A 14,811-nucleotide genomic window follows, 5' to 3' on the forward strand; every position below is an offset into this window, starting at 1 on the left:
GCACTTGTATTTTCCACCAAGTAGAGAAACAACTCTCTTTAGTTGTTAAACGTGAGCAAAAGAAAGAGGGCACCTTGACTTTTCTTCACTCATTCATTTATAAACCTCAAAAGGTATTGGAGACCCCTGTTCCAAAGACTCTGCCTAACTGTACCTGCTGTTCCCTCTGCCCAGAACATCCTCACTCCCGTCCTGTCCAGCATCTAACAGCAGTGCCCAACGTCCACTTGCAAGGGTCAGCCGAAACCCCTCCATACACAGTACAGGTGCTCCTGAGTCCCGCCTCCTCCCACCGGGTCCTCCAGGCGCAACCCCCGTGGGGCTGATTCACAAACAGGAGGCTAATTCTCAAACAGCTGGGAAGCAAAACAAACCTGTCCCCTTCCCACTTCTACCAAACACGGAGCACTCACGATCCCACTCAAAGGGTTCGCCACTACCCCCCCCCCCATCATCTTTTAACCATTGCTTACTGAACTTTTTTTTTTAAAACCAACTCCTTTTTCTTTTAACCAAGAGGTCCACAGGCTTCTTCTGTCAAGAATCAGGTAGTCAATTTCTGAGGCTTTCCTGCTTCTGTTACCGTGACTCAACTCAGCTGTTGTTAAGAAGAAAGCCACCCAGGCGGTATGTAAATGAACGGGCGTGGCTGCGTCCCAATAAAACTTTATTCACAGAAGTGGGTGGCCATCCCGAGTTGGCCCCGAGCTGCTCTAATCGTTCAGTCTTACGAGGTCTGAAAAATTATAGAAGTTGAAGTACCACCTATTCTTCTTTCGACTCTGCGTTGAAATAAAACACGCAAAACTATTTTTTTAAAAATCTTAAACGTTCAGTCGATGTGGCTCAGGCCACATCGGCCTGGGAACATAGCCCTTGCTCTGAGCATGCAGCCTTTCAACCTCAGGGACCCTGGGTCAGCCGAGCTGAGTTCTAGAATTTTCCAGCCTGGGCCGTTTCTCTGCTGCCAGGGAAGACCAAACGCCCCCAGAGAGAGGATGCCACAGCTACCACCATGGAAGGGGACCCAAAACGAGGGGAACCCCACTTGCTGAGCACGCTGGGAACCAATCCTGGAGGCTGACCGCCACGCCCCCACCTCTCACCTGGCTCTTCCCGCGTCGCCGGTAGCTCCGCCTCACCAAGCTCTTGTAGTTCTCATTCTTCTTGGTCAGGTAGTAATAGAGGACGCACTCAGCCACCGTCTGCAAGCGGAGAGACAGAGAACGCTGAGGTATGGTCCTATAGGGGCAGTCAGAGCAGGCCGCCAGGAGCCACAGGCCTGGGTTCAAGTCCCGCCTCTTTCCACATCCTGGCTGTGTGACCTGAGTCTCAAGTTTTCTCACCTGTAAAATGGGGATGCTAATAGCACACACTTCAGGGCTGTCATGAAGACCAGGTAAGCTAATAAGTACAGTACCTAGGACAGTGCCTGACAGAGAGGACATGTGACAGAGCAGGTATTCCCTGCTCTGACGTTGCTGCTGCTGTTGATTATAACAACAAAGTTGGCACCTGCTGGCTCCGGCCCCTGGATTTGAGCAAGGCTTCCAGATCCCAGGGGGTAAACTGCCCCCGTGGCAGCTACCCCTGCAGCCAGGTCCCTGAGCACCCACCCTGCCGTCAGCCTTACTCATAACACTGGCGTGAGGCAGTGGGCGTCCCTTGCTTAAGACCCTTCTGGAAGCTCTTCTCCTCTTAGCCAAAGAACACCGTCACATTTGCTTTCCGGCGAAGGGACCTCTGATCCCCTCATCCCCAAACAGAGCTACTCAAGCTCTAATTTCTATAACCCCTTCCTCCACCTCTAGGAACCCCAACCTAGGGGCCTCCTGAGCTGTCTGTGGGCCTGGCAAGACACCGTCACTAACTGGGGACAAGGATGGTTTTCCAGGCGGGGAGACGTCTCCCCCACGGCCCAGGCCCCTCCTTCTTGGGTTATCAGCTCATTGAGAGCAGACCTGGGGCCAACCGGGACCCTTGAAGGAAACCCAGCTTCCACTCTGCCACCCTCGCGCATTCAGCAGGGCATTTGCAGAGCTGGGAAATGAGATTTAGGGGGACGCTGCTTCAGACACCCAGAGCAGCAGCCCCGGAAGGTCAACACTGTGGGAATCCATTCCCACTCTGCCCTGTGACCCCCAGGGTTCCGAGGGCGATTGACGGGCCCATGTCCAGCCACCCTCGCCAGCTTCCCCCACCTGTGGCCACTGCAGGCACTGCCCTGCCCCGACTCGGGGGCACAAAAGGGGAGCTTGACTGTCTCTGGGGACGCCTGGTGTCTACCTGCCAAGAGGGAACCGGAGCGGAAAGGGACGTGGCCACCCCAGGCTGTCTGGGGCCAAGGTGAGGTTCTAGAGCCAGAGCTACCTGAAGGCGTATCTGTTGAGGACAGCCACAGGCCTGGCTTGGCACCAGGACGTCAGCACACAGAGCATCAGGGGGACTAGAAAGGTCACTCCGTCCAGGCCCCAGGAAGAAGGCTGCTCCTGCCTATAAAGCCCTAATTGGGACGCCATGGCGTCCAGAACTCATACCCAGCCTGCGAGGACGCCAGCTTCCACATCTGAGACGCCCTGCGCCCGACTCTCCTGGGGTTTCCCAGCCCAAAGCTCCGCCCCCCCCCCCCCCCCCCCCGTGGGCCTGGGAGGCTGGGGCGGGGCCCTTGGCTGCTTGTCCCAGAAGAAAAGGAGGGAAGGACTGACGGATACAGCGACAGGAGCAAGGGGCAAGCGGGCAGAGGCCTCGTGGGTGGGGAGGGAGGTCCTCCGCCACAGCCCAGCGGCTGCCCGCAGGAGTGGACGCCAGTGGGGCCTGGGGTAGGGCGGCTGGGCTGGCGAGCAGTGACCTACCTTCCTCTCTAGGAAAGATGCGATCAGGCCGAAGTTCTTGGGGTGCTGCATGAACCTGTCGGGAAAAGGGGGTGGGCCTGAGACCAGGCCGACGGGGGCTTCCCAGCTGGGCGGCCGCCGAGCTTCCCAGCGCCTGCCATCTCTCCGCTGGCCCGGCTGGGCGGGCACCGCCCCACTAGGAGCAATTAAGCCCAGGGGGGTGTGGGAAGGGCTGGGCGGGCGGGCCAAGGGCTAAGAGAGGGCGTTCCTTGGAGTGAGTCACTGGTTTTAGCGCCTTTGAAAATATATTTGTTTGTCCTGCTGGAGGCGGCTTCCAGGAAAAATGAGGACATTACATGCAGCTCTTTGGTGGGGTCCCCCCCCTTTTAAAATCTGCTTTTGTTTCTATCTCCAGCTGGGCCTGGGAAGCTGGCCTCGCCTGGCCCACGCGGGGGCCCCCACCGGCAAGGCCACAGGTCAAGTCTCAAGCGGTGGGGGAGCCCAGGCTCTGAGCGCCCGCAGGGAGGCAGGCGGGAGGCCGGCCAGCCAAGGAGGCAGCAAGGAAGGACTTACGCCAGAGGGGGTGGCGGGGAGCTGGCGCCCCACCAACTGGCTTCCTGCGAAGCCGGGAGAATTACTGGGAAAGAGCTCAGCCAGGCTGAAATGTCAGGGCCACAGGAGCAGGCGGACAGCGGAGGCGGAGATGTGGGTCACCCCGGGGATGCTGGGTGGAGTCATTTGGCCTGGGCCCAGCCCTGGTCTGGCCATCCCCATGATGCCATGGCCCCGCAGCCTCCCTCGGGGAGAGAAGAGGCTGCTGGTGAGGCAGGAGCCCCGGATCCCGCGGAGGGAGCCTGGGCCAGTGCCTGGCCCTCCAGATGGCCGGGCAGGAGGCCAGCCAGCTCCTCCCCTGCTCCCCAACCAGACACCAGAGAATCCGGAACGGCCTCTTCTCTCTTCCAGCATGGCGGGCTTCCCCGCCTGGGATCCCGCCGCGGGCGGCCTGCGACGCAGGAGTGTGCCTCATGCCCTTCTCTTCCAGACAGACATGCTTCCCCCCCTCCTCACCCTGCTTCTCCCTGCCCCAGGACATTTCCTCCTCCCCTAAAATCCCTTCTTGGCAGTTTTCACAAGCAGAGAAAGGGGCCCACAGGAGATCAGGAACCAAGCTTGGAAATCCCCTCTAGGTCACCTGTCCGCCTCCCTGCAATCGACACTTGTATCCTCTGCCAGCAACTGCCAAGCACGAACTGCGACTGGGCACCTCACGACAGCAAGGCACCGTGGCTAACCTATTTCACGGATGGGGAAACTGAGACTCGGGGGGCAGGGGGTAAGTGCTAGAGCTCTCTGCCACCCACACATGATTTTCAAAGGCCCTGAGCACCACCAGTCCCGCTGAAAACAAGAACTCAACCAGGACCACCCTCTGTGAGCAACACGTTCTGGCTAACACGTCTCTGCGGGTGTCAGCCCTTCAGGCCAGCCTGAGCCCCTGCTCTAGGAGTTAACAGTGTGACATCACAAGGTCTGAGCAGCAATATGGAATCCCAGAAAGGCTGAAACTCAGAAAGCACCCAGAAACACCTTTCTGTTTTTTCTTTAAGATAGCATCAATCGGCCTGACCAGGTGGTGGTGCAGCAGACAGTGAGATGACCTGAGATGCTGAGGACCCAGATTTGAAACCCCAAGGTCACCACCAGCTTACGCATGGGATCATAGACATGGCCCCACGGTTGCTGGCTTGAGCCAAAAGGCCTCTGGCTTGAGCAAGGGGTCACTGGCTCAGGTGAAGCCCCCCCCTACCCTGGTCAAGGCACATATGAGAAAACAATCAATGAACAACTAAAGTGATGCAACTAACAAGTTGATGCTTCTCATCTCTCTCCCTTCCTGCCTCTCTGTTCCTCTCTCTCTTTGCGTCTCTCTCGCTTGCTAAAAAAACAAAATTAAAAAAAATAACAGCATAAATCACTAGACACACACTACAGGGATTTGAATACCTAACACAACAGTAGTTCTCAGCATACTTGACTGTTCTATAGCCACTTAGCTGTCTTAAAAGTGTCTATACTACCTTACAGGTAGGACTTGACTCAATGGTGGAGCAATCGTCTCCGTGACAGCGAGGACCGAACACGAGCCGCCCAGGACCTGGGCTCTGCCGTCTCTGAGCTTACACTCCAGACGCACCACGGGAGCTGCTCACCACAGGGCTACTTCCTGTGGGAGACTGCAGGGTGGGTGTGACCTGGCACCCTCCTCCAGGAATCCACCTGCACTGTTAAGTTCAGCTGTCGGCCCTGGCTAGCCTGCCTCGGGCCCCCGACCCTGGAAGGGCAGAGGCTGCCCATGGCCCAGCCCCTGGTCTCGAAGAAACTCCCCTGCAGATGGGCCTTCTCCAGGGGTGCAGGCAAAGGTAGAGGCCAGTGGCTAGATGGGAAGAGTCTGTTTCCAACATACCTCCTGCCCTCGCCTCAGTTTCCCACCCTCCAGCTTCACGGGGGGTCCAAAGGAGGTGGCACTCTTGTTGGTCTTCGGAAAGGAGGGTTTTTTTCCGTCTGTCTCCCTAAAACACTTGTCACCCTGCACTTTACATTTTAGAGGCCCCAAGCTTCCCTTCTCCGCTCCAGGCTCTGCTTCCAAAGCCCTCCCCAACAAGCCTATCATCCCTGCGGAGCCCTTTGCCTCAACCCAGGGGAGTGTCCATCCTGTCTCTACCATTTGCAAGCTGTGTGGCCTCTGCTCACTGCCTTCACCTTTCTGAGCCTCTTCTCTGCCCCCGTGAGGTGGGGCTGGTCTGGCATTGCCTCTACCAGAGACAAAAAGGAAAAAAAAAACACAGAACCCAGAAAAACACGTGCTCCGTGTCGGGGACGGAGCGCTCTACAAATCACCACCTTCAAAGCAAAATGGAAAACAGAAAGCCCTCGGCCAGCCACGTGCCCCCCGCCCCAGGCCAGCCCAGCCCTGGATCCTCCTGCTCTGGCCCTCTGAGCCGCAGGGCCTCGCCTCGTCCCACACAAGGCCAGCTCCACACTTCGTCCTAGGTCAGATAGGGTCCCCCAAAACTCATGTCTACCCAGGACCTCCGAATGAGACACTTTGCAGATGTCATGAGTTAAGATGAAGAGGTCATACGGGCGTAGGGTGGGCCCCTAATCCACCACGGGAGTGTCTTCTCTAAGATAAGACACACGGAAGACACGGGAGAAAAAAATACATAATAAAACAACACAGGAAGACAAAGGCAGAGAGATGAAGTGATCCAACTACACAAGCCGAGGAAGAACGACAAAGGATTGCCGGAAACCTCCGGAAGACAGGAGAGAAAAACAAGAGAGCAGCGGCGTCTCCCTGGGGGCTTCCTGGAGGACCCCACCCGGCTCACTCAACACCTCGATCCTGGACCTCTGGCCTCCAGAGCTGAGACAATCAATTCCAGCCTCGCTAAGCCATCCAGCAGCCTGCGGTCGACTGTCCTGGCTCCAGACAGGCCAGGCCAGGGCCCAGAGCTCCCACCCACCCCGACCTGCGACCCGCGACGGAGGACTCACTTCTCGCGGAAGGTCTCCTTCTCCTGCTCGCTCCACATGTTCATGACCTGGCGGTCCTTGTACACCTTCATGGGGTCGTCCATGAGCCCATTCATGTTGATGAACTTGATGCGCTGCTGGTCGGCATCGTACAGCATCGGCGGGATCACGGCCAGCTGCCGCATCTGTTTCTCCAGGTTCTGGCAGGGAAGGGGGAGCGGGGGGGGGGCGGTCAGAGAGGCAGAGTGATGGGGAAGGGGGACGGGAGGGTGCCCCCACCAACGCTGGGGGCCCCTGTGATGTGCCTGGAGGGGACGACTGTTCTGCGCAGGAGTGGGAGGAAATAATGTGAAACCACAGAGGATGATGAGTGGAAAAAAAAAACAGGAATGGCCCATGCTGGGGAGGGGGCGGCCGCGGCGGGGGGGGATTTAAAGGCGGCCCCAGACAGGTTTATGGTGGGCCGCGCTATAAATGAGGTGCGGAGAGCAGCAGCCGCCCCGTCGGCCGCAGGAGGGGAGCAATGAATCTTCCGCTGGAAACGCAGGCGCTATAAAACACCGAGGAAGAGGTTGGGGCGCAGCTGGTTGCACACGAGTGCAGGAGACAGGCCTGGCCATCCAGGTTCACGGGGCACAAGGGGCAGGGGCGGGGGGTGGATATGGGCTGCGGGCAGAAACACATACTCCCGGGGCTGCCTGCCCCCTGCTGTCTAGCTCCTCCCACGTGCGCACACCTGGGGTCAGGTCCTGCGCAGCCTGCCCGCAGGCCTGTGGCGGGAGTAACCCATTATGCACCGGGACGGCCAGTACGGACCCCCAAGCCTCTGACTCAGTTGGGCTCATCTCCCCAAATCTCGGCAGCAGCCCATTACTGGACGTTAATGACCCAGCTCCAGAGCCAGGCAAGGACCCAGCCAGGCCAAGCTCAGCTGGTTAAAAGGATCCCCCACCTCGCCTCCCACATTCGACCTCTTCCGCAGTGTTGGTGGTGGTGGTGGGGAACGGGTCAGTCCCAGCTGGCTGGGAGGAGCCTCTGTAGCTACCCCAGCAAGAACACGGGTTAACCACAGCCCCGCTCGTCATGGGCTGCCTTTCCTGTCTCCTCCCCACGGGGCCTGTGCCCCAACTGCTGACAGCCCCCCAAAAGGTGAGTAGACCTTTAGTCCATCCTTCCCACCTGCCCAGGAACCTCAAGTGGGTAGGCCCGGGCAGCTAAGGTGAAGTCTCAGCCCTGCTCCCTTTCCTATCCTCTGGACGCTGTACCCTCCACACCCCGGAGGACGCCAGTGGCTACGTTCTCACATGGCCAGGGCCTGGGGACACTGAGCCAGCCCAGACGTCCCTCCTCTGGTGTCCAGGGCAAGCTGAGTCCGCCCACACCGCTGTGGGGACGTGCTTCTGGCCACAGCGTCTGGGGCAGGGCTGGGGGCAGACCCCGTGGTGCAGCTGTGGGCAGAGGTGCCCCGAGTTCTGCTTTCCACCGACAGAACGGTGTTTGAAACATGCAAAGCTTTAGAATGAAGGCTCTTGGTTACGGGCCAGGGAGTGAGTTACCTGTGTCAGAATCACGTGAGGAGCTTGGTAAGAATAGATTCCTGGGCTCTGCTCAGTTGACTAAGAGAGAACCTCAGGGTGGGGTGGGGGCCAAGGAACAAAGGCCGATTAAGGTCAGTTGAGGCCTCGGGCGCAGAAGAAAATATTGGGCCCTTACATTAGAAAAAAGTGTCAAGTTGCTGGTTTTGCAGGGCCTTTCAGAAGTCTGGCGGGGCTCAAGACGCGTACCCAATACACCTGCCATTAAATTCGCCTCTGCGGAGGAAACTGTTTACACCAGACACTCCGTCTCAAGGCCTCTCAGCTGTCCCACTGGGCAATCAGGCCGGAGCAGCACCATCCAACAGAGCAGCATGCCTGCCCTGTCCAATGTGGGAGCCACCAACGAACACACAGCCGCTGAGCACTCTGAAATGCTCGGGTGTGGCAGAGAAGGTTGGTTTTTCATTTTATTTTCTTTTAGTTGGGCCTGTGTGTGTGTGTGTGAGAGAGAGAAAGAGAGAGAGAGAACAGAGAGTGTCAGAGAGAGGGACAGATAGGGACAGACAGGAAGGGAGAAAGACGAGAAGCATCAATTCTTCATTGTGGCACCTTAGTTGTTCATTGACTGCTTTCTCATATGTGCTGTGACTGGAAGGCTACAGCAGAGCAAGTGACCCCTTGCTCAAGCCAGCAACCTTGGGCTCAAGCTAGCGACCTCGGGGTCTCAAACCTGGGTCATCCGGGTCCCAGTCTGACACTCGATCCACAGCGCCGCCACCGCCTGGTCAAGCCCTTTTAGTCAGTTTTGACTTAAAATAGCTGCTGGCTACTACCCTGGAGCAACAATACCTCCCACCTGGACAGAGCAAATGCCTCTTCTCTCTGCTTCCTGGCTACGTGGCAGTGACCACAGCCAGAGTTGCCCAGGCTGAACTCCGGGTATCCATGTGGCCCCCAAGTAGACAGAAGCTGAGCTCGTGCTGGCAGGGGTGGGAGGCCCGACAGAAGGTTCCTGCCGGATGGGCAGTAGGCAGCTAACTTAGAAACCTCGGCTCTCAGGCTGCCTGCCCTCTGGCCCCCAGCTGGGCTCAGCCAATGGAAGGCACTGAAGGAAGGAGAAGGCTGCAGGATCAACAGGCCAGGGGACTGGTCTCTCAGCTTCCTCCCCAAGGTGGCCTCGTGACGACACAGCCATGTCCTGCCTGGTGCGCCCTCCTCCATGGCCCCAGGAACACAGTTCTGCTCGTCCTTCAGGACTGGGGACAGGTGATGGCTACCTCCCGGGTGCCTCCACATCGCGCGTTGGTCCTGCCCATACTTCGTGACAAGCCCTTGGTCTCAACCCTCCAGGGTGAGTTAAGAGTCAGGGCCGAAGACTCACCTCCTGCTCCGAGAGGCCGTCGATGATCTCGGACACCTCGTGCTCGCTCCGGGCGGCCGACATGGAGAGCCCGCTACCCCGCTGACCCACCCTGCTAGAAACCAAAGGGACACACTCAGCACTGGACCCACGGCAGCCCGGGACGCGAGGCTGGCACCACGGCACAGACCTGAGCCCACAACTTCCCCAGAGGCAACGTGTGGGCAGGGGGGAGGGGCCAGGGCGCCCACACCCACAGGGACAGCCCCGAGCCGAGGGGTCCAGGGAAGGGCACGGGCGCCCACTCTGACCCAAGAATGCCCGAACTCCAACACGACAGGGACACAGCCCCTTTTCTCTTAATACACCTCAGAAGAGCCCAGCATGAACAGATTGGCGTTCACAGCCCAGCTTTGCCTCTGTAGGCCTGTGCCTCAGTTTCCTCCCCGGTAACGTGAGGATAAGTGGCCCCGGATCCTAGGGCTGGGAGATGCATCTGCAGACACTGAGTGTCCATCCAGTAAACAGCATTGCCCGGGGACCCATCGCCTTATCTACGTAACTCAAGGAAAAAGGATAACAGAAACCAGAGCCGCACATCCCTGAGCACCTACTGTGTGCTGGGCACGCCTACCCAGATCTCAGTCCTCCCAGAGGCCACGTCAGACCAACATCCTGCTCCTGGCCACCCAGGACCAGGCGGTCCTCCCCCCTTTCACCCACAGCAGGGGTCTCAAGCTCAGCAGGCCACGTCTGCACGGAGCTGGCAGGTACTAGCCCCGGGCATCCCAGAACAAGCTCGCTCCCGGAAATGTATTTAAGTCTCAAGTAAGTGATAAGGCCGCGCAGGGTCTGAGTGACACATGTGAGGGCCTGAGGCGGCCATGGGCCACTCGTTTGAGGCCCTGCGGTGGTAGGGAGGGAGGGGGGAAAGGGAAGGACGCAGAAAGAAGGGGAAGGACCCAGGAGGAAAGGGGAAGGACGCAGGAGGAAGGCACCCAGCTCACCTCTGCATGCGCTCCTGCAGCTCGCGCTGCTTGCGGATCTCGGGGAACTGCTTCTCGTAGTATTCGCGCACCTTGCCCTCCTTGGCCCGCCGCCGGGGATTGTTCTCGATGCGCTCCACCTTCTTCTCCCAGGCCTCCATGAGCTGGTCATAGCGCTGGCAAAACTTCTGCTCCTGGGGGGCCACGGGGGGCACTGCTGAGGGCCCTCCTGCGGGTGCACGGCTACCTCCCCACTGCTCTGCCATTCTGCACGCACGCACGGTCACAAGCACGCATGGGCAGACACGCAGTCACACACACACGCATGCATGCAGTCACAGACATACACAGTCACACGTGACCTGGGCAGACCCAGACCCTTGAAGAAAACCCACAGGCTTCCCTCAGGACCTCGTCACCTCCCTCCCTGGGGAACGGCCGCCCGCCTGGCCTCCCTCTTGGAAGGCCTCATCTAATGGGGAAGCCACCCGCTATATGTGGCTGTTAGGTTCAAATGACATGGAATTAGGGAACATTTAAAATCCAGATTCCTGGTCCCCAGCCACATGTCCAGCACTCAGTAGCCACATGCAGCTGGGGCCACCGTCCACAGTAGACGGTGAAGAGACCACATCCACCATCACAGGAAGTTGTGCCACAGACACAGCAGCCTTGGGTGTCAGACCCAGCGCCCCCCCCCCCCCCCGAGGGGGCCTTACAGAGCATCTGCTTTCTTTTTTTTTTTTTTTTTTAAATTTATTTTATTTTTTATTTTTTTACAGAGACAGAGAGAAAGTCAGAGTGAGGGATAGACAGGGACAGACAGACAGGAACGGAGAGATGAGAAGCATCAATCATCAGTCCTTTCGTTGCGCATTGCGACACCTTTAGTTGTTCATTGATTGCTTTCTCATATGTGCCTTGACTGTGGGCCTTCAGCAGACCAAGTAACCCCTTGCTGGAGCCAGCGACCTTGGGTCCAAGCTGGTGAATTTTTGCTCAAACCAGATGAGCCCACGCTCAAGCTGGCGACCTCGGGGTCTCGAACCAGGGTCTTCCGCATCCCAGTCTGACGCTCTATTCACTGCGCCACCGCCTGGTCAGGCGAGCATCTGCTTTCTAAACAGTTCCTCACCCCAGGCCCGGGTGCTGGGTATGAGGACCCAAGCTGCCATCTATCCAAGACAAGGAAGTCCCCCTCCATGTCGAACCACAATGCCACTTGCTCTATGTCCTTGGAGAGAAGACCCTCCCACTGGCCCAGAACGACTGCCTGGCTTCTGAGTCTCCAAGGTGACCTGGAGCGACCAGCTACACAGGGGACCCCGATTTCCCTTCTAACAGCTGCGGCGGACAGATGGCACAGTCTGGGAGTCTCACTTCAACGCCTCCTCGACAGTTTACCATCCGAGAGCCCCTCTCTGGTCCCTGTGCGCAGACGGCCAACCGCCTGTGTTCCAGGTTCTGACCTTGATCCCCGGCTAACCAACCCAACAGCGCAATGGTCCCCAAGGGGAGGTCAAGCCAGCTTTGAGGGCGGAGCAGAACTTGACCCCTTGTTCCTGGAGGCCCCACACGCCTGTGGGCTGCTCCAGGACCCCTTGGAGATCAGACACAGTTCAGATTGTGTTTGTGGCAATGTGCTGTGCGTACAGAGCCATCTGCAGGGGACGAGGACTGGCAGGAGGGACCCCTGCCCAGGCCGTCATCCGAGGGGGGACCCTCCCTGCGCTCTCAACCCCTACAGAGGAGCCATGGTCAAATGGGCAAGAGCAAGAAAAACCTGTCAGACAAGGACCACCCCAAACCAGGCACAGAGACCCACTCAAAGGAAGAGGAATTCGAGGCCTGAAGTTAAAACGATTTTCTAGGGTCACTGGGAAGGGAGGGGAGGGCGAGGATCTGAACCCCTCCAGTCCTGCCAGGTGTCAAGTCACATAAGGCAGCCATGCATGTTGGGAGGCACTGAGAGGTGGGGTGGCCAGGAGGTGTCCCCCAGACTAGGGAAGGCAGCCTCAGGCCAAGGGAGGAAGGGGAAGGACGGTAGCCGGAACTGGCTGGCCGGGGAAGATGAACCCTTTGGTCACCTGGTGACCCAGCATCCTCCAGAGCATGGAGCCCGTGGCCAGCCACAGAGGCCCCCCACGCGGGCTCCACAGGACTGGGGCCGCAGGACCGGGAGGGAGAACGCCGTGCTGAGGATGGGGCCCCAGCATCCCCTCTCCAGGTTCGGTGGTGGACAAGAGTGCGGAGGGGAGAGCTCTCGCAGGCCCCGTCCTGCCCGTGGCCCCAGCCGCGGCTCAGGTCTGGCCGAAAAGGACGCAGTCAGGGGCTCTGGGCTCCCTACACAACATCGAGAACAAGGTCATCCCAAACGCCACCCCACCCCCCGCTATGGCCTCCGTGGCTTCTGAATTCATTCCCACACAGGCCTCTCTGAAGATGGGCTCCGCAGGGCCACCAGGAATTTCATAGACGCCTCTAGTTCCTCTATCTTGACATGAGCTGACTCCCCCTCCACCCACTCAAGGGACCCCCAAGGAGCTATTTGAGATTTCTTAAGAACCTATACCCACCCCAACTCTACCCCCAGCAGCCCCAGGCATCCTTTTAAAATATAAACCAGATCATCTTCCTCTGGTGGAACCCCACCCCCAAGCTGGACAACCGGGTGCACAGGTATGCGCTGTACCCTGGGAAACGGCCCTGCCGGTATAACTGGGAGTTCTTATAATGAAACTTTGTATTTGTTAAGACTACATGTATTAAGGATAAATTAAATGTCCCGGCTGTGTTTAGAATAAAATGTACACATTTCGGCCTAGTACAGGATAAACATTTCCAGGTGATCTAGCTCCCGAGGTTTTCGTATCAACCATACCCCCCCCCCCCCCACCTCGAGCACTGCACTTGAGGCCTACCTACTACCTTTTCTGTGCTTCCCCAGTCGATTCCTGCCTCAGGGCCTTTGCATTTGCTGTGCTCGCTGCCTGACACTCTGACCTCCGGACCTTCACAAGACTGGTCCTTTCTCGTCATTCCCACCTCAGTACTGAGGTCCCCACCTCATCCCACCCCTCTGTACAGCAGTTCTGTGACTCCGATGCTGAATAGGGGGCACCATGCTAGGCCCCCTAGCAGGTCCTTGGTAAATACTTAACTCAATGAATAAGGGATGCCCAGTTTCATGAACCCCACCCACCCTGCCCTGGTACCTCTGGTCACCATCTTGAGAAAGGAAAGGCTGGGAAGCCCAATGGTTCACACCCCACGGGGCCCTGCGGTCCCAAGTGTCACCTATCCAACTTCCCAACTGCCCAGTATCTGAGCCAGAAGTGTCTTCTTTCTCTGAGAGCCCAGCTGAGGTCTGGGACCAGAAAAGGGTGAGTTCAGAAACTGACTCAGGGGGACCCACGCCCTCAAGTGGCTTATATGAGGTGGCCTGAGAGAGGGCAGCGCCCTCTGCAGCTCTAGAGGACTCACACCTGCTATAGGAATTCAGGCCCCACAGGGGAATCAGTTTGTCAATGTACTAACATACAGAGCTGGAGAAAACACTGCAAGAATGAAAGTCGAACCTGATCGAACCGCTCCTGAACTCCGCCTGCCCAGCGGACTTTTACACACATTCCTTCACTATGTAAGCCCATCTGTGCCAGTTCTCCTTCCCCTCAGAGCTGGGAGAACACTAACGGTGACTCCCCCCGACTCCATCATTAGTCCCGACTTCCCCACGATGGAAAGGGCCACCCTAAACCACGGCTGCTCAGTTCCCATCCACATGCCGTCCGGGCGGGATGTGGGAGTCGGCGCCCCCGTCTGTCTCAGTGCAGCCTCTGCCCACTGGGCCAACCTGTTTCTAAGGGAGGAGGTCCCCGCAGCCGCTGAGCCCACAGCCCAGCCCAGTCCTCCAACTCATAACACACCTCTCTCTCTCCACCTGGAGAGCCCACCACGGGTCCTCTGATGACCAGGAACCCAATTTCCCATCCAGAGTGGAAAAGGACAGAATCCTGGGCCCCCACCCACACCCCAGCCTCCACGGGGAGCCGAGCTTCATGGGTCCCCAGTGGGTGTGGCCTGAAGTGGCCTAAACCGTCTCAGGCTCCCAAGGAAGCCTGGCCTACGGCGGAGGGGGGGGGGGGCAGGACAAGGTGCCAGTGGCGGGGGCCACGGGGTGACTTACCCATTGTTTGCGAGCGTGATTCCTCCTCTTGAAGTACAGGATTAACTTTTTCCGCATCGCCTGGTTTCTACGTGGGGGGAGGGGGGATGAGAAGGGGGGGAGGTCAGTAACACAGGGCTCAGGTATTCCGCCCCCACAAACTGGTCCTGGAGCCAGCCCCAAGGTGGCCCGCGACTGGTTCTCCGTGAGATGCACCACAAAATGTCAATCAAGGGAGTCTCCCTCTCCCCCCCATCCCCAAAGTGCCCCCACCCACAGTGAGGCTAAATGTAGTCTGCAGAAAAGGGGGCTCTGAAGTAGGGGGTTGTTTGTGGCTTCCTGCCCTCCCCTGAGGCTGCCATCACCCCACATGCATGTTGGCTCCCCTCCGCCC

General features: G+C 58.3%; 1 protein-coding gene across 21 annotated transcripts in view; it reads right to left on the bottom strand.

Annotated features, from left to right (window-relative positions):
- The window catches only part of NCOR2 (nuclear receptor corepressor 2), a 183,337-nt gene that overhangs the window by 80,046 nt on the left and 88,480 nt on the right, over positions 1-14,811 (bottom strand). For all 21 annotated transcript variants that reach the window (XM_066371154.1, XM_066371162.1, XM_066371170.1 and 18 more), the window contains 6 exons: positions 14,439-14,505; positions 10,274-10,446; positions 9,288-9,381; positions 6,390-6,568; positions 2,853-2,907; positions 1,107-1,205 (listed from right to left, as the gene is read on the bottom strand). In XM_066371154.1, coding sequence (XP_066227251.1) covers positions 1,107-1,205; positions 2,853-2,907; positions 6,390-6,568; positions 9,288-9,381; positions 10,274-10,446; positions 14,439-14,505 — 667 coding nt within the window. The remainder of the gene's footprint in view (positions 1-1,106; positions 1,206-2,852; positions 2,908-6,389; positions 6,569-9,287; positions 9,382-10,273; positions 10,447-14,438; positions 14,506-14,811) is intronic.

Source organism: Saccopteryx leptura, chromosome 2 (genome assembly GCF_036850995.1).
Source record: "Saccopteryx leptura isolate mSacLep1 chromosome 2, mSacLep1_pri_phased_curated, whole genome shotgun sequence".
Taxonomy (NCBI): Eukaryota; Metazoa; Chordata; class Mammalia; order Chiroptera; family Emballonuridae; genus Saccopteryx; species Saccopteryx leptura.